At 41.4% G+C, this 18,789-nt stretch overlaps 1 protein-coding gene across 1 annotated transcript in view; it reads left to right on the plus strand.

The window, feature by feature from the left end:
* LOC109969863 (low-density lipoprotein receptor-related protein 1-like) overlaps nucleotides 1–18,789 on the plus strand; it is an 88,101-nt gene that overhangs the window by 12,494 nt on the left and 56,818 nt on the right. The window contains 1 exon segment of the mRNA XM_020617049.1: nucleotides 12,446–12,583. Within this exon segment, the coding sequence (XP_020472705.1) occupies nucleotides 12,446–12,583 (138 nt within the window).

Below are 18,789 nucleotides of genomic sequence, written 5' to 3' on the forward strand. Positions count from 1 at the left end.
CATGTAGATGCTGACAATGACAGCCTCAGTAATGCATTCTGTTCATTATTAGACTCAGTTGGCTTCTCTCAAACTGTAAATAAACCCACTCACTGTTTTAATCACACTCTTGATCTTGTTTTGACATATGGCATCGAAACTGAACACTTAATAGTTTTTCCCCATAACCCTCTTCTGTCTGACCATTTTCTAATAACTTTTGATTTTCCATTAATGGATTATACTCTATGTGGGAAACAATTCCACTACAGCAGATGTCTATCTGGCAATGCTGTTACCAAGTTTAAGGAAATAATTCCGTCTTTATCTACTTCAGTGCCGTTTGCCAACACAGTGGAAGGAGGCCACCTTAACTTTACTCCCATACAAGTCGATAATCTTGTTGATAGTACTGCAGCCTTCCTGCGTAATACACTTGATACCATTGCCCCTCTGAAAAAGAAGGTAGTGAAACAGAGGAGGTTAGCGCCGTGGTACAGCTCGCAGCTCCGCTCCCTAAAGCAGGCATCACGAAAAATGGAAAGGAGGTGGCGCTCCACTAAGTCAGAAGAGTTTTTCATAGTCTGGAAAGATAGTTTAATAACATATAAGAAAGCCCTTCATAGTGCCAGAACCGCATTTTATTCATCACTGATTGAGGAAAATAAGAACAACCCCAGGTTTCTTTTCAGTACTGTAGCCAGGCTGACAAAGAGCCACAGTGCTGTTGAGCTTAACATTCCCTTAGATCTCAGCAGCAATGACTTCATGAGCTTCTTTACAAATAAAATCACAACTATTAGAGAAAAAATTGGTCGGACCACTCCCACAGCTCTCGCAGATGTGCCATCTACTACAATGGCTTTAGAAACATCTGTAAGACCTCATTTATACTTGGACTACTTCTCCCCTATAGATCTCTCTGAGTTGACCTCAACAATTGCTTCATCTAAATCATCAACATGTCTCCTGGACCCCATCCCGACCAGGCTGCTCAAAGACGTCTTTCCCCTAATCAACACATCCATACTAGATCTGATTAACCTCTCTCTATTAACAGGTTATGTTCCACAGGCTTTTAAACTTGCAGTAATTAAACCTCTACTCAAAAAGCCTACTCTTGACCCAGGTGTCCTAGCTAATTATAGACCAATATCCAATCTCCCATTTATTTCCAAAATCCTTGAAAAAGCTGTTGCAAAGGAGTTATGTGACCACTTGCACAAGAATGATTTGTTTGAGGATTTTCAGTCAGGATTTAGAGTCATAGTACAGAGACCGCATTGGTGAAAGTCACCAATGATCTTCTCCTAGCCTCGGACAAAGGACTTGTCTCCATACTTGTCCTCTTAGATGTCAAAAGCAGCACTGAGACCATTGATCACAGCATCTTACTGCAGAGACTTGAACATGTTATTGGGATTAAAGGAACTGCGCTAAGTTGGTTCAAATCTTATTTATCAGAAAGATTTCAATTTGTTCATGTTAATGACGAATGTTCCACACAAACTGAAGTTAGTCACGGCGTTCCACAGGGCTCTGTGTTAGGTCCAATACTCTTCACTTTATACATGCTCCCTTTAGGCAATATTATCAGGAAGCACAACATAAATTTCCATTGCTATGCAAATGATTCTCAGTTATATTTATCTATGAAGCCAAATGAATCAGGTCAGCTGGTCAAACTTCAAGCATGTCTTAAAGACATAAAGGCCTGGATGACCTGCAACTTCTTACTTCTAAACTCTGACAAAACTGAAGTCATTGTGCTTGGGCCTGAAAACCTTAGAAATCTGCTGTCTAATCATATAGTTACTCTAGATGACATAGCCCTTGCCTCCAGTACTACTGTGAGGAACCTTGGAGTCATCTTTGATCAGAATATGTCCTTTAAATCACACATAAACCAAGTCTCTAGATCTGCCTTCTTTCACCTGCGCAATATTGCAAAAATCAGGAGCATCCTGTCTCAAAGTGATGCTGAAAAACTGGTCCATGCATTTGTTACTTCCAGGCTGGACTACTGTAACTCTTTACTATCAGGATGTCCCAATAATTCCCTAAAAAGCCTCCAGTTAATCCAAAATGCTGCAGCCAGAGTACTGACAGGAACTAGCAAGAGAGATCATATCTCTCCCATATTAGCTTCTCTCCACTGGCTCCCTGTAAAATTCAGAATAGAATTTAAAATCCTTCTCCTAACATACAAAGCCCTTAATGACAAGGCTCCATCGTATCTTAAAGACCTCGTAGAGCCTTATCATCCTAACAAAGCACTTCCTAAGTACCTTCCCAAAGTGAGTAGCAACATGTCTGTACAGATTCTTAGTCATCCAGGTCATGGTAAGCTGAAAAAACGTAGAAAAAATCAACTGGTAGGTAGAAGATGTTTCATGTTCATTTTTGTCCAAATAGAACACCCCTCACTAAATGAGGGTGGTGGACTAAGACACAACTTTTCACCCATCTACAACTCTGTTTTGAGATCTCTGCCCAAACATGCCCACCAGGACAACAGGCGTCGGTCCACAGGTGAGGGTTCAAAGACAGGTAACGACGCTCACCAAAACCGGACCCTAATGATTGAGTTGTTAGAGGACATTGTGGGCCACCAAAGGACTGGAACACCCAGGGTGATAAATACCTCCTGCTCACCACCAGTTGGAGAGAACTGATGAAGCCTCTTGGATGAGAGGTGAAACGTCTTCGGGGTCTGTCGGAGGTTTCTTCCGTTAAAGGGAGTTTTTCCTCCCCACTGTCGCCAAGTGCTTGCTCAAGGGGGGTTTGTTGGGTTTTCCCTATGTAATAATATTGATAACAGTAAGGTCTAGACCTTACTTTGTAAAGTGTCCTGAGATGACTTTTGTTGTGATTTGGCGCTATACAAATAAAATTTGATTTGATTTGATGTACAGCACTGTGTGTTAGCAGCATAACAAGCGCAGTCAAAGGTGAGGTGCCCTTTAACTATCACAATAAAAGGCAGCCCGACTGTGATTTTATCCACAGTTGTTTAGTTGATCCACCTATTAAAATATGTAGAGTTGTTTGGCATGGAGGGCTGCAGATAATGCTACAGAGCCAGCGTAGATGGAGACAGGACAATCTGGAGATATGACTCTGAAGGCTATTTAAAATCCTGCTCTGACTCAGAAGAATGGAAATAGTTTTTCTTTTTATCCTGGCTTTTCTGTTCACAGTTGGAAGGTCCTCAGCATGGTTACGTCTCTACTGGAAAGCATCATAGGAGGCAATCTGACCAGCATGGCGTAAACAGGGCTGCTACCAACTGAGCTGTTAGGGAAATAGCACTTATAAAAGCAGCTCAAACACGAATCTATCTTAGAGTCTGATTGAAATCTGAACCAAATGTGGAACTTTTCTGTTGATATAGTTTTTTTTAATTTTTTTTAATTTGAGCATTCTAACTTTTACTTTCAAACTTGGCTTATAAAAGTCAGAAAATTCCATGCTCTGGAGACTTTTGTTCTAACATGTTCCCAGACCACAGTGCATTCATGTTGATAGGAGTTAGAGTGCATGCTACTATAATTACGACATTATCTTCAGTTCAAGTTAATCACTACCTACAGGCTTGGTTTACAAACAGTCCTCGTGGAGATTTCACAAGACAAACATTTCACTCTGATTTCCTTCCTTTCTCTTCTCTTCTTCTCTCCCTCCTGTGGCTGCGTGATTGAACTTCCAGCTTGGCGTGGGACGACCCCACAGTCTGATCATTCTCACAGCACATGCAGTGGATGCAGCCAACATGGAGCTTTGTTTCTTATTTAGATGTATACATCATTTTAAAGGGGGCACTTTCAAGAAGGGGAAATAAGAATCTGCCTGTATTTTTCTCCTCATTCTGAGGCTCAAGTTTTATGATGCAAACCACATGACTGAAGCTAATTTGGCTGAAGCACCACTTTTATTTCTGGTAAATGCCATGATCATGTTTTATTTAGCATGATCATGAATTGCTGTCAGAGTTGTGGGTGTGCTTTTGTCTGGTGTGGATCTTTGATCTCTACCTGTAGTATCTGGAAGCAAGTCTACTCTTCAGTATCATCCTCTCTGGATGTCTAATTGCCAGTCATTTCCCAGCCATTCATCTGGGCTATAATTATGTTGAGGAGATTTGGACAAACCTCAGCAGAAGCACTGGGGTTTAACACTGCATCGCATTGCAAAGGCACCGCTGGGAAAGTGGGTTTTCCCTGGTAAAACATGGGTTAAATCAATAAAAATAAGGCACTGACATGTTGTGGTTGAGGTGGCAGTTGATACAGGGGGACACTATTGTGTGTTAGCACCCTTAGCCTGAGGGTAATGAAGCACTGGAATGGGAATGTATGTTTTTGCACATGAATCTGCAGGAGTTAAAATCACAAAAGAACTAGTGGAGATCTAGGCAGATTGCCAACTGTAGAGGTATCATAGCCCTCGGATCCTCAGTCTGTACCATCCTCTCACGGCTCCTAGCTCACACTCAGATAGCCATCAGCAGGCTGCCTGTACAGGCCCCTGTCTGCAGGTGTGACCCTGTCATCCTCTCCCTGGGACTGCACCGACTCTCCCTGTCTGCATGGCTTCACTTGGTTTCAGACAAGCCATTTCACCTCAATTAAATACAGGCTTAGGGCTCACGAAGTGGTTGACATGCACCCTGAGGGCAGGAGTTTATGTTCTGTGTGTCACAATGATGGTTCTCTTGCTGCTTTTTAATGCTATAGGTAGTTGTGGTATGTTGTCAGAGTGTAATCTCTAACAGAGATAAAGTGGAGAGGGTGCTTTGGTTGTTATTATTGATGTCAGTGCATGCTTTCCCTGCTTTGTGCTTGATGGTTTTTCTACGTGCATGTGCTGTGTTTATTATCCATACAGTTGGGTTAGTGCACACAGCTTCTCCTGTTTTTATTCAAAATAAAAAAGATGTATTCATAAAATATTAGTACCAAAAGCAAAGTGCTTCAGTTCTCTGCTTTATGGAGAAAGAATTGTGGTGAAGCCTTGACATTTTTACAACAGTAACTTGCTCAAAGTTTTGGAGATGGTTCTGACTGTGGTTCTCTGGTGAAATCTTCCAGCTCACCATCAAAATGAGGGCTTTTAACTTTTGGCAGCCATAGCTTTGATGTTGACAATTAAAATTTCTTATTGATGTTGTTCAAGTTAAAAGTGCTGTGTCACAACTTTCATACATTTCACAGGTTTGTTGGAACAACTGCTGTAGAAACCAGTGACTCCCTGTCTGTATCCAGTATCTGTTTGCAATTATGATTCTTGTGTGAAGGACATTAATTGCGGTTTAGCCAGTGAATGTGAACAAATGTTCAAATAAGCCCAAGCATGTAAGCACTTTCTCCATCATGAGCAGAAGGAATCTCTTTCAACCTCAAAAAACCTTTTTGCATCAATTGTCTGCCCCTAATTCTCCATTAGACTTTGTCGCCCAGAATTTAGCATGAAAATGTCCATAGGGCAACTTGCAAGCAGGGGTGAAATGCATTTCAATCACACTAAGACGCTGCCTTTCTTTTACCTTGCAGTGTTATTCACTTTCATTCAGGGAGACAAAATGAGCTGACAACTCAAAGTAGTTAACACTTGCAAATGACAATCCACTCCCTGTACTGTTAGGCGGACATTTAAGCTGTCTCTACAGAAGCACTGTATATACACACAGACTTGTTTGTTGTCCCTGTTGATGCTAAAGGGTCATTTTGAGTGGATAAACATGGAACATAGTTTCATACTGAAACCGAGGCACCATGGCTGAAGAGACTAACAGCCTTTTCATTAAACGTCCATGTTAAAGTTTCAAAAGCTAGCACTCCGGAAAGGCTTCTGATGGAGCAGTAATGGCATGAAACTTGTGAAAGTAGCTCACAATACACAACTACAGTGTATCATGTCCTGTGGCCCACACACACGCACCCACACCATGGGCCATGTCAGTGGATGTGGTGGCTTGGAGCCGATGTGGTAGGGAGGTTTGATGCGATATTGAGTTATCATTGCCAGGCAGCTGCCTGTGGCGATTGTTGGCCACAAAACAAGGATATCTGGATATCTTTTGCTCTTGTACCCCCTCTGGACGGTTGCTCCCCTGATCCTTTTGTCCGGCCCATATGGATGTCATGCCTCAGCAGCCTCTCCAAGACGCCCAGGAAGAGCTGACTGCAGTGATTGTGGGATGGGCTGGAGGAATAGAGAGATGGGGACAAGAGATGATCCTACAGAAAAAGCCTCTGTATAGGAGAAAATCAGCAGATTAGCATTTAGACTGAGGTAAATGGAAATGGTGCTGTAAGACTCTGATCCTCTCTCTATAGAAACAGCCTTTTACAATGGAGCTGGGGGGCGGGTGTGTTCTTTCATAGCCTATAATCAGTCATGTAGCTGTAGTCACAGGGGGCACCAGACGGGGGTAGGAGGGTCTGTAGCAGCGGCGGGTGACACTGCTTCCACAGAGGAAGGAGCAAAGCCCTGTAAATCCCTCTGGTCTGTGGCTTTGAGCCCTCCTCAGCTCCAGCAGCCTATCAGCAGACCAAAAAGACAGGGCTTTCTCACGCCACACAGGCACCACTTCCCTTTCTCCGCTGTCTCCTCCACACCCTGTCTCCTTCTCTCCCTCTTTCTTTCTTTCCTGTGCCCCCCCCCCCCCCCCTGTCATTCTCTGTGTCTATCAAAGCAGGTAGAGACTCTAGTTATCTTTGTTCCCTGTTCCTCCTATCTCATCTCCAGTCTTTCCTCTGATGCGATTGCCTCACAGTTTTCCCTCCCTTGTCTTGGATGGTAACTTGGTTTGTTTTTGCTAGCAGGCTCTTTGTATATTACTCTGGGGAAATGTTCTGCTGTGCATTTTATGCACTGACAGTCAGATTGTATTTGATGCTAGACACCATACTGTTTTACTCTCTGGCAGCAGATTTAATGGACTTGAATATTTGAAGAAGCAGGTGCACCACTTTGATAGATTTGTATTGATGTTTTATTGAATGAATTCAGCTTTAAGTGATTCTCCATCCAAGCTATAACTTAAGTGTCACTCACCCTCTGTAGGCTTTAAAAAAAAAGTTTATGTAAAATGAAACATCAGAAACATTTTGTAGAAAATTTCCAAACCAGTCTTGTACCATTATTCACCTCTCTCTGCTGTCCATGTGTATGTCCAGAATGTGCATGTGTATGTCCAATCAGGTCAAAAACAATCAAAGTTATACCTTGACATCGCTAAATACCCTACATCTGGCTGAGCTTTGCACACGATATTGTGGGATGTTGTATTTGTTCTTATTATTCAGACTGATGACTCTGGAATACACAGATTGTATGCATAGGCAGCACAGAAATGGCTTAGTTTCACCGTGAAAACCTGTTGCAGCCACAGTATAACTCAGTTGCAACATTTTTATTCATCATGTTTTAGTATGCTGTCTCAGTACTAGTTATTATTTTTCATATTCTAAAATTATGCTCAGCTTATTGGAGGAAAACACATCAGGTCTTCTGCTGAGAGTGCTACATGCTATAGTGCAAGCCCTGTAGGTTATGGCTGCCTCAGTAGGGCTTAGCATAACCATGTGCTCATTGTGCATGCCGCTGTAAAGTGTGATTCCAGTGTGGGGATGGTCAGTCAGTAGTCAGGCCTACCTGTCACTTTGCACAGCATATTAATTCGAGCTGACAGCAAACTTTATGCAAGTCAGTCAGGGGCTGCCATGGAACCCAGAGAGCAGGAAGAAAAGGAGCCTTTTATGCTCAGGACAAAAGATCAACAGGGGATCCAAAATTTAAGGTCATTGGAGAACTACAGGAGCTGAGGGATGGGGGATGGTGTGGTCCAGCGTTTGAGGTGTCGGAGGGAAGCACACGCCACAACCCAGTGTTAAACTGTATGCTGCAATAAGTGTTTCAGTAAATATTGTTGTAATATATGTTCCATGTTATGACTCATTTGAATACCAACACTCGTTTTAATGGGTGATTTATATAAAACACTAAGAGTGAGCAAGATCATGCAGCAGATTGGAGAAAGGTTTTAACAGTTAAGATCCCTGAGGATATGCTAATATCACTGTTAGCTAATTACTCAGTAGTGCAATAATGTAATTATCCTCACTCTGCCCCCTAATAGGTTTAAGGCCTTTAATTTACCCGGTTTCTTTGTCTGTTTCTCACCCCACTGCCAAGTGTCATAATGTATGTTGTTCTTACATACAGTGCTGTTTCCAAGGCTGAGGAATCTGTGAAATTCCTGAGTGAGGTGACATGTTAAATAATTCTCTGTAATAATTATATCCTTTCACCTCTATAGTAAATTCCAAAGAACCTCTAATGACACTTTAGGGCAAACAATAGATCAACAGCTTGTTAAAGACTAGTCTTGTAATAATATTATATTTAGCTCAGCGTTCTCTGTATCTCCTAGAAATGATCGTTTGGATATGAATATGATGTCTGTATAATCTATACAGTCAATTGTTACTGGGAAATTTCCATAATAATGGAACTCTAACTTAAAGTTTTGTTTTTTAAATCCTGGAACTACATCTTGATATAATGATCTTTCAGTTCAGAACTGTCTCTCCAGACTTGATGCATTACTTTCTATACTGTTGCTTCACTGACACTACATAAATCTCCAGATTGACAGTGAAAGGTGCCAAATGCTAGATGCCAAAAATCTTGGATCCAAGATCCAAGACTTCTCTCCAAGTCCTTGGAGAGAAGGAGTTGGCCATCCTGTTTGTGATAATGACATAAAAAGAATATGCAACATCTAGGACTGGTAATGTAATGAAAACCATTTAACCTAATTTGGTTAAAAGGCCACTTTAATTTGTCCGGAGAAACCAGATCCAAGACATTTCAAAACGAACAAAGCATGGAATTGGTCACTGTCACAGAGAAATAGTAGTAATATGAGATTTATCCAGATCTTTCTTTGGGTCACAATAAATGATTATTCTGTGTTCGATAAAAATTGAAGCTCGGAAAAGAACTTGTAGTTTTAAAAGGCATTTGACTAAGACTAGGTTTCGTACAAAGAAGCTAAACCACTGCAAACCATAAGCAAAGCACAGGCAGACTATTTGGTCCAAGACATCACCCGATTTCTTCCAAAACATAGGAGGTACAACATACTACACTCCAGCCAGGAGTCAAGTTTCAGCTCAGCACCTACTGACATAAATCCTGGTATTATCCTAGAACCACATATTTTCACATGCAAACCAGCATTTATAGAACAGTTTCAGAATATTATATTAATGTTTGTAGTGTGTTACTGTGTGCATGAAGAAGAGATTACGCTAAGCTGCATTCTTTCCCTTCAGCTTTGCACTGTAATGCCTGGTTCCACTGACAGATGACGCAGGAAATGGCCACTGCCAGTGTGAGGGGGGCCTATTGTAATACACGGCCAGCAACTTCCCAAGCCAGAGCAGGGAGTACAGGGTTCAGCTCCCTTGTCCCTCCTGCAAAGTTATTTAATCCTATGTATTGTCCTTTCAGTTTAGGCTGCTGCTGCTGCTGCTGGTTCATATTCAACTCCTGCCAAGGCATTAGTGTGTGGAACTCAAACAGCTATTTCCAGCTGTGTATTGCTGGCAATTGTTAGCCAGAATTTTGGAAACACACTAATGCGAGAAGAAGTTGGTGTGTGTGCACAGTTGTATGCCAAGTTCCAATCTCGTCTCTCATTGCTGAGACTGAAACAAGTTCACACACTTGCACTGTGGGCACTCTGCCTAAATCATTAGGTTTTAGGGTGAAAACTTGCCCTAAGGTTAGATTAGGGTAAGTCTTGAGGAAATGAATGTAAAACAATATGAAGTTCCCATGAGGAATGAAAAGATGTGTGTGTGTGTGTGTGTGTGTGTGTGTGTGTGTGAGTGAAAGTAGTTTGGGCAGTTGTCTTGTCAGTCTCTTGGGGGCTGCAGCTCCTTGGATAACAGTCCATCTGTCTGGCTGCTCAATCCACAACGCATCACTTTTTTGTTGAACGGGCTTATACTGTGCGCACAGAGATGTATGCAGTGAATATCATTCAGATAACTGGTCTTTTATACTGCAAAAACCTTGACCGGGGCTTCATTTCCACTGTTCATGGCACTTTATTCCTGGTACTGCGGTTCATGTAGAAATCCCTAGGTTGGCAGTTTATTGAATGTAAATCAGGGTGGCTTAGAGGCTGGGGCTGTAGGAGGGCTGCTAATGTGCTAGCATCCCCCTGATGGGAGAGCCGCTCTCCTTCTCCCTAAGCTGGATGTATTAGAAGCTAATTCTCTGTTTGAATGTGGCACATTTTCCACACAGACTGCTGTGGTGGGATCATTGTGGAAACTCTTGTCACTTTAAAGTGCTTGTTTTAATGGAGCTGCCTTTTATGTTCATATGTGGTTACTAATCTCTTTGATGGATAAGAGGACTCAGAGGGATTGCTTGTGGTTTAGGGTTTTCAGGGAGGGTTAGGGAATGCTGATATGCAAATGCATACCTACACATACAAGCTCTGCATAAAAGCTGTGTATGCTTGACACAAACAAATAAAATACTGTCAGGTCAACCATCTTCATGTTCCTGCCAGGTTTCCAACATTTACAGCTTGGCAGGCTTTGCATATGCTGTGACACCCTGTATCCTCAGACTCTCAGTTCAGATAAGTATTAGCACCATATAAAGGTAGAAATAATGGTCAAAGGATCTGCATTTTGGCTGCAACAGCTGCCTAATATCCAGACATCAAAGACTTTGTGTGAGATTCTGAAGCAGGCATCTGAAACAGGTTTGCAGCTCAGGATGTGCATACTCAGATATCATGCTTTTAAAGTAAGTCCCAGCGCTACACATAACCCTCAGAACTCTACAAATGGTTTCCTGTGAAGGAGGCAAACTTTATTTTCTCTGCTTCTAGTGTTTTTCTAAAATGGGTCAGCAGATGTTAGAGAGGATGGGAGAGCGAGGTGGAGGAGGATGAGGAAAAAGAAAAACAACCAAAGCGCACAGTTTGCTCTGCAGTGTGGGCTGAGAGGAGAGATAGAAAGAGGAGTGGGAGAGAGTGAGCCAAAGAAACTGCATCTACAGTATGTTCTGGTCTCACGCTGGTTAACAAAAAAAAAAATCATTGCTTTTTCTGGACCAGAGGAGATCATGTTTTGTTCTTTGCCCTCCACACCCTTTTAGATTCCGTATATCTTTGTCAGTGTTTCTAATAGCTTTCCTTCCTTCAGTATCTGCTGCATCACCACATTTGTTTAAGTGTTACTTTACTGTAATGTTCATATGACCAACATACACAGCTTGTACATGCAGTATGTTAGATCTTGGTGTTGGATTTAACCTTTCATCTGTTGTTGCATTGTAGCAAAACAAGACTGATGTATGAAAATGATGATACAAGGATACAGTGAAAATGGTTTTCTAGACTGAATTCACTTTTTAATGCTGATTGATGTATGGTCTACCTCACAACAGGAGAGGAATTCATTGAAAAGCTGGAAGCTACTGTGGTGAACATGAAAGTAATACAATGTTCATACTGGAAGTGCCCAGACCACATTGAAACTTATGAACTTAAAGGTTCATAATGTTATGGTTGTACATCTTTAGGTTGTACACTATATGGTGTGAGCCTACGCTTCTAGTGCTCTTGAACCCCATCAAGACCTTCCTATGGCCAGACGCTGTGCTTAGAGTGAGGGCTCCCACATTTACACAACTTGTTTATTAGTCTGGCAAGTTCCCCAGCAGTCTGTGCTTGAGTAAAAGAAAGGGAAACATTCTTGTGTGAAAGGAAACACTGGCTTGTTACTATAGCTTGACTGATTCTGAATATTTGTGGCAGATACTGATATTGTTATTTGGTAGTTTTAAAATCCTATAATGATATAACAGGTAATATAGACAATATTTATATGTATCTCTTTGTGTGTGCGGGTTTTTTTTTTTTTTAACTCTGACTAAGGTACATACTGGAAGAGCATCACCCACTGCCAAGGTGCACAGTAAGGGTAAAAACAAACTGGAAAGGCAAAAAGTCCAACATATAATATTTTTTTTCTATACCTGCACTACTTAAATGACTCTTATGTGCAATAATACTTCCTCATTAAATAAAGGTTATAAAAAAGATAAAAAATAAACTTTTTTTTTTAACTGTCCTGCTGTTAAGGATGATTCATTCTTCTGATCTTGACTGAGGTCTTTCCTTGTATGATACTTTCTAAGGGAATTCGTCCTCACCTGTAGCCACAGTCTAACCACATACTCTAAAATCTTCTCACAAATGTGGTAAGACTAATTAGATTCAGATGCACAAATCAAGCACACTGTACACTGTTGCATTTATAGAGGTTCATTTTACCACTGTATCAAACTTATTTATTGGAGTTTGACTCTGCACAGTAAACCACTTTGTATTGCTGCATTTCCTAGATGTGTTGTGCTTGTTTTTCAGGCCTACACAACAGAGCGAACAAGTGTCCTGTCAATGAGCATGGGTGTCTGGACCTGGATGTCTGTATCCATATGAGCAAACTTTGTGATGGGGTCCCTGACTGCTCCGATGGCTGGGACGAGGGGCCTCACTGCAGAGGTAGAAGCATACACACACATTTCCATCCATTATCTATACCGCTTATCCTGAACCTGAAGAGGGTCGCGGGGGGTGGGGGGGGGGGGGCTGACAATGGACAAGAGGCGGGGTCCACCCTGGACAGGTCACCAGTCTATCACAGGGCTGACGCTTAGAGACAGACAACCACACACACCCACACTCACTCCTACAGGCAATTTAGAGTCACCAGTCAACCTAAGCTGCATGTCTTTGGACTGGGGGAGGAAGCCGGAGTACCCGGAGAGAACCCATGCAGGCACAGGGAGAACATTAAAACTGCACGGAAAGGCCACGGGTTGGCTGGGACTCGAGCCCGGAACCTTTTTACTACGCCACCATTCTGCCTGCACATTGCTAACATTCAGAGCAGATAGCATCCTCATTTTTCTGTTTCCTTTGTTACACACAGGCAAGAGTGTCGGTTTTTGCTGTGGTTCAGAAATGAAAATGACCAGTCAGCTTCTGTTCTGTAGAAAACTGCCATATCCTTGTCTCCCATTCAAGATTATAATCTCTCTTCAGTAATTTCCACAGTTAGGCCCTTTAATGAGTTGGCCTGCTTTGGTTTGTGCAATTAAAATGGAATCTCTCTGGGGAAAAAGTCATTAATTTATCAATCAGCTCAGCAATGTGGCTCTCATCCTGATTCCTATGGGAATGGTGAGCATTCAGCTTTGATGCAGCTGGAGAAGAATCCCATCAAATCCTACTATTAATTAGAGATAACAGAGGAATGAGAGAGAGAGAGAACATATTTAGTCCATAGTGTTGGTCTTGGTTGCAGCAGAAAAAGAAGCACACACTGGCTGCCTTCAGAGGATTGCCTTGGTATTCAGTGCACGTAGCTGTCTGAAGCTCTGCTTGTTTGTAGCTGCAATAATCAACATGGATTACATGTTTGCTTTTAATTACTGTTGTGAACACCTGTGTCTATGTCTTTCCATTTTATTTGTTGTAGTACTGATGGACTGTGCTATTCAGTGTCAGTATTCCTTTTGTGTAATATGAAGTCACTTATTCAAATATTTACAATCAATGCTAAAGTCTCTGTGATTCCAAAGTCCAGGAACAATGGGTGGGTCTGCCAAGTTCTCAAAAAATGTTTGTAATCTTGGCTCACTGTATCTCTTCCTGCTAATATTAAAGTAGGGCTGCACGATTATGGTAAAAATAATATTGAGATTATTATTTAACACAGTTACTCATTGACTTTGGAAACATCATGGATTTATTGAATTTCAGGAGCAATGCAGCGCACAGTACAGAAAGCTGCAGGAGCAAACAGCGCTAGTTTTAGCTGCTACCTCAGAGTGCAGAACATGCAGCGCTTGTGTCGAGTAGCCTATACCCAGTGTACCACCGACCTCGCAAGTAGAAACTCTGCATTTTTCCTGGGCCTGCGTTGTTAAGGAGGAGGTGTGTTTGAATGCCAGCAGGAGATGGTGCTTACACACACATGAGATGAACACACTAGAGCGGAGCACAGCAGGGAGTAACAGAAAACTTGCCAAAGATTGGTTTATGAAGTCCATCTTGAAAAACTCATTTGGTTTGAATCTGTGCTTTTCAACTGATGCAGCCGTAAATCTGACTCTTGTATCAATTTCCAATTCATATCAGTTTATCTTTACACCCCTAATATAAAAAAAAAATGAAATTGAGACATTCTAGTGAATTAGAGCTTCGAAGAGCAGCAGGATGGAGTGGACATTTGTACAGAGTGGGTGAGAGTGTTAGTGTCCCACACACTGGTCATCACTGGACACAGCACAGGGGTGATATCATCCAATCACAACATGCACTGCCTGTTCTTGAGGACACAAGTCCAGCTGTCTTCAGTAAGCCATTGGTTCACCCAACCCTACACTTATATATACACACACACACCTATGTGTTCATGTGTCTGTAATGCATTACATTCACATGTGCACACAAACATACACAGTCGCGCAGTCACATTCTTGCAAATACACACCCGCGACGTTACACACAAACCCAGCAACAGTGTGTCCAGAACATTTTGGCATTGCTGTTGGTGAACTCCCTGACCTGGCCTTTCACAAGCATCCTTGTGTTTGCTTGTACAAACTGTCAGGTTGTGTAAGTACACCTGGGCGCCTATGTCTGAAAGCACACTTTGTCCGTCAGCGTGTCAGTAATTCTGCCAAAGTTGTTGACAAGAGTGGTTGGAAAGGGGCGTGGAGCCAGGGAGGTTAGGCAGGAATTTTATCTGGCTAAAATGAATTTCTTCAGCATTTTTATAGTGTGTGAAAAAGTTTAGGATTAGTTGGCTTGTTTTGTGTATGGGAATGAGAGCAGGGAGGACCCATGTGGAGTCAGTGGTGCTGTGATGGGTGATGAGGTTGATACTGGCAACATCGGTCCAAGGTTCACTTTTAACACTTGATTTGTGTGTGGGGTTTTTTTTTTTTATGTTTGTTGTTGTTTTTTGCCAAGGAAAGTAAACACCAGTCAGAACATGTACATATTCCTATGCTGTCAGTGGTAATTAAAATGCTTGTTAAAGGCCTTTGTCAATCAAACCTCTGAATAAAACACAGTAGATAAATTTTGGCTGTTCTCTGTAATGCCGTGAATGTTATGTTATAAAAGCACGAGATGTAATATTAAATTTTCCGGTGCTTAACAACCTTCAGTGAATTTGGAGTGAATAAATAATTTTATTCACATACATATAAGAGGGACTGGGCCTTAGTCCCTGGCTCATGAGCTCATTTGAAAGGTGAATGTTGAGAACGTTTTCCTTGTGGATTAGTGGGTGTCCAAACCACTTGAGTCTGAAGTTTGCTTGTTTGACTCCAGGATCTTTGAATCCTTTGGTAAAAACACAAAACATAGCTTAGGGTGTATATTTAAAATACCTGTTTAACTAATTGTAGCCTTTTTAGACAATTGGTAGTTAGGTTATCTGTCATATGGGTGAAAGTTGAGTCTGATCCGCAGTCCTGACATTTTTGCAGCTGATGACACATCTCTTGTGGGGAAAGGCCTTAGACCCATTTCCCTCTCAAGTGACTGACGGGGAAGAGAAAACTGAGGTACAGCAGTAATCTTGAGAGCTTTTCTCTTTTCGCCACCGTCTCAAAGTGAACTCTGATTGTTGTAATGGCCTGATGCTGTTGTTTATGCATCCAGTGGACGTTTATTGTCATTCAAGCTGTGGAATGAGATTCGGCTGACTGTGGAAAGACCACATTTTCATCTTTATTCATGAGTGGGTCTTGACCTAATTCAATTTATTGGCTGCATTTGGACTAGCCTTGCATAATAAGGTCTGTTTCATTGAGTGTTTACCCATCCTTGTATGTAGAGGTACTGCAGTGCAGCATACTGCCATGTAACTGCAGATTGAAGAAAATTCAAGCATTAATTTTCTTAGGCAAGTACAATGTTGCGTGTTTTTGGAAAAGTCTTGTGCCACAGTGTGTGTACTTTCTATGTCTGTTTGTTTTTCTGTGTTTGAGTATTTGTCTAAGTTTAGCTGTAGGCATCTGGGGCAACGTGCTGCCACTGTTTGAGAATATGATAGCTGCTGTTTGCTCATTACTCAAGCTGCAGCCCTGTTTGTTTGCAAATGGTTACTTTGCCCCCATGGACTATGTAGCCCACAAGTACCTGCCAATAAATACGCTTTCATGCTCACAATTGCTAAACCTTCCTGCCTTATTCTTTCTTGTCCACACTCTCATACCCGTGAGTGCTCACGTTTCACCAGCTTAAATTGTTATTATTATCATTATATGTGGCAAATGCACCATGAAACCCAATTTCTGTCAGCGTTTGTTTGTTTCCTGGTTGTTTGTTCACAGCATAACGCAAATAATAATAAATGGATTAGGATGAAATGTTTTGGAGAGGCAGGGTATGGCCCACGGATCGATCTATTTGATTTAGGTGCTGGTCCAAATCATCATCCAGATCTAGGAGTTTTTTTTTTTTGTTTTTTTTTTAGGATTCTTCCCTATTGTGAGATGCAGACAGTTTCAGTATTTTTGCTTCTAACTCCATAGTCAGTGCCTACAATGCTTGGACAAAAACAGCAAGATAACATCCACATAAGATCTAACATCCAAGTCTGATCTGGATCCAAGAAATGTTCTAGAACAGCTGATCCACAATGTTCACAGTTATAGGGCTTGTGGTAAACTTGCTACTCTGAGACAACAAATTATGCTACAGGCTTACAACTAAGATCAAATTGTAGCTGAAACTCTGCTAATTCAGGTTTGCTCTCTTTCGGTGCTGTCTAGTTGCAAAGTAGATTCAGAGAACGGAGCAGCTGAATTGTCTTAGATGGAACCTGAGTTGGTTCAGTGTGGTGGTCTGTTGAAGTTGAATGAGATTGGTTTTCTCAAAATGTTGGTCAGTAATAAGTTTGTCCCAGTTCTTCACATTGTTATGAGTAATGCTAGAATACACATTATGTGAAAGGTTCATACAAAATATGGAGTATAGACCATATACAATAAAAATTATTTTTAAGTATTGTTGTTCTGTTGAATCAAATCATTCGTAGAAAATCTGTGTCACTGGTGTCAGTTAAGATATGTTTTGAATACATACCTGGAGTGTTGAGATAGTTTGGTGGAGCTGTGTAAGAAAACAGTAGGCTGCTGTCAGCTACAGGCAGAGGATGAGGACGTGTGGAGACTTGTTTCCAGACAGCGACAGCACAAAGGTAGGAATGCCCTACCTTTCTTTAAAATGTCACACAGTGCACTAGACTGTTTTTGTTTTTACAGTGTTTGATTTTTAGGTTTTATTTAATCCATTTAACCTTAGATAGCAAGAAGAGGAATACTTAGGATTTATGAAATCATTCAATTACAGCATGGCAGGTTTGTCGTGGAACTATGGCTATAACCCCAGCACCAACACAGATCTCTGTCCCGTTGCACCCTGCCCAAAAAGCAGCTTGTGTCCTTCTCTGCTTTCTATGTCGGTTGCCTCTCCTAATGACCTCTTTCTCATTGTCTCTCTCCATGTGTTCCTGGTCATGTTAATCACATCTTTTTCTGTTTTTATCCCATTTCTTTTTTGCTTTTTAAATATGTATGTTGTTAATGCATTTAGCCATTTGACAGTCTTGCCTCCAGTGAAGCTATAGTAAGAGCCTGCCATAAGGCAGGACTAGCTCCAGACAAATTATTAACATACTCATGTCAACAGGTTCTTGTTGCAACCCTGCAGTGAGATGTTTGCAACCTCAGCAATATGGACTGGGAATTCATCCTGTCATGTTTTTATTCATGCTTGATGCTCTGTTCATGCCTGGTTATTTCAGTCTGAGTCATTCACATTTGTTCAGCTGTGTACACAAGTGTTGCAACAAGGGGATATTTAGTGTTTAGAAATGTGAGATGTGTGAAACTTAGTGTAGTGGGCCTTTTGACAAATAGCTTCCTGCGTGCACTCCATGCTTCCCTTTAAAGAGCTCTAGATGAGTGAAACTGAGGCTTGCCATTCATGCAGTAACAGGATCAATGGTTTTGGCATGCTTCTTCAGAACTGAGGCCCTCCAGTGTGTCACTTTGTTTGATTTGTTTGCTTTGTTCATTAACTGCTGGATAAACATCTGACACACTGCTGTTTCTTTTTTGCTTGCATCTGGGACTTTCTAACCACAGTTTTGAGCTCTGTATGCACTCACTTGTACCTCTTGTGTTGTTGTCTGCCTTTCTCTTTGCATTTTTTACCTTCACTTTTCCCCCTTTGTTTTCTCCTCCTGTGATTGCACAATTGCAAAAGTTCTCTGCAGATAGAGCAACTAAAGGGTTTTACAAATTTATGTTCCAAAATCTTTTTGATTTGCGTTATTCTTTTAAAAATATACCAAAAAAATGAATCAAAACACCCCCTATTCACATTTGCACATTTCACATTGTAATTACATTTATCTCTCCACATAGTTTTATCATAACAAAAGTCTTATCCTATCATACTTAAATCCAAATGTAAAATCTGAATAACTGTAGCAATATTCATTTTGTCCGTATCATCCATGTGTAGCTACAGAAGTACAAACTGACCCTGGACAGGGTTAGGGGGTTGCATTTTGTGGCTATTTTAGCTCTCCAGTTGCCTGTGATCGTCCAGTGTGAGGCTTGGTGAATGGATTCAATATGGGCCAGACTGTTTGCTGGGACTCTCTTTCGCTGGGACCA

The sequence above is a fragment of the Monopterus albus genome, unplaced genomic scaffold, assembly GCF_001952655.1.
Source record: "Monopterus albus unplaced genomic scaffold, M_albus_1.0 scaffold6.1, whole genome shotgun sequence".
Classification (NCBI taxonomy): domain Eukaryota; kingdom Metazoa; phylum Chordata; class Actinopteri; order Synbranchiformes; family Synbranchidae; genus Monopterus; species Monopterus albus.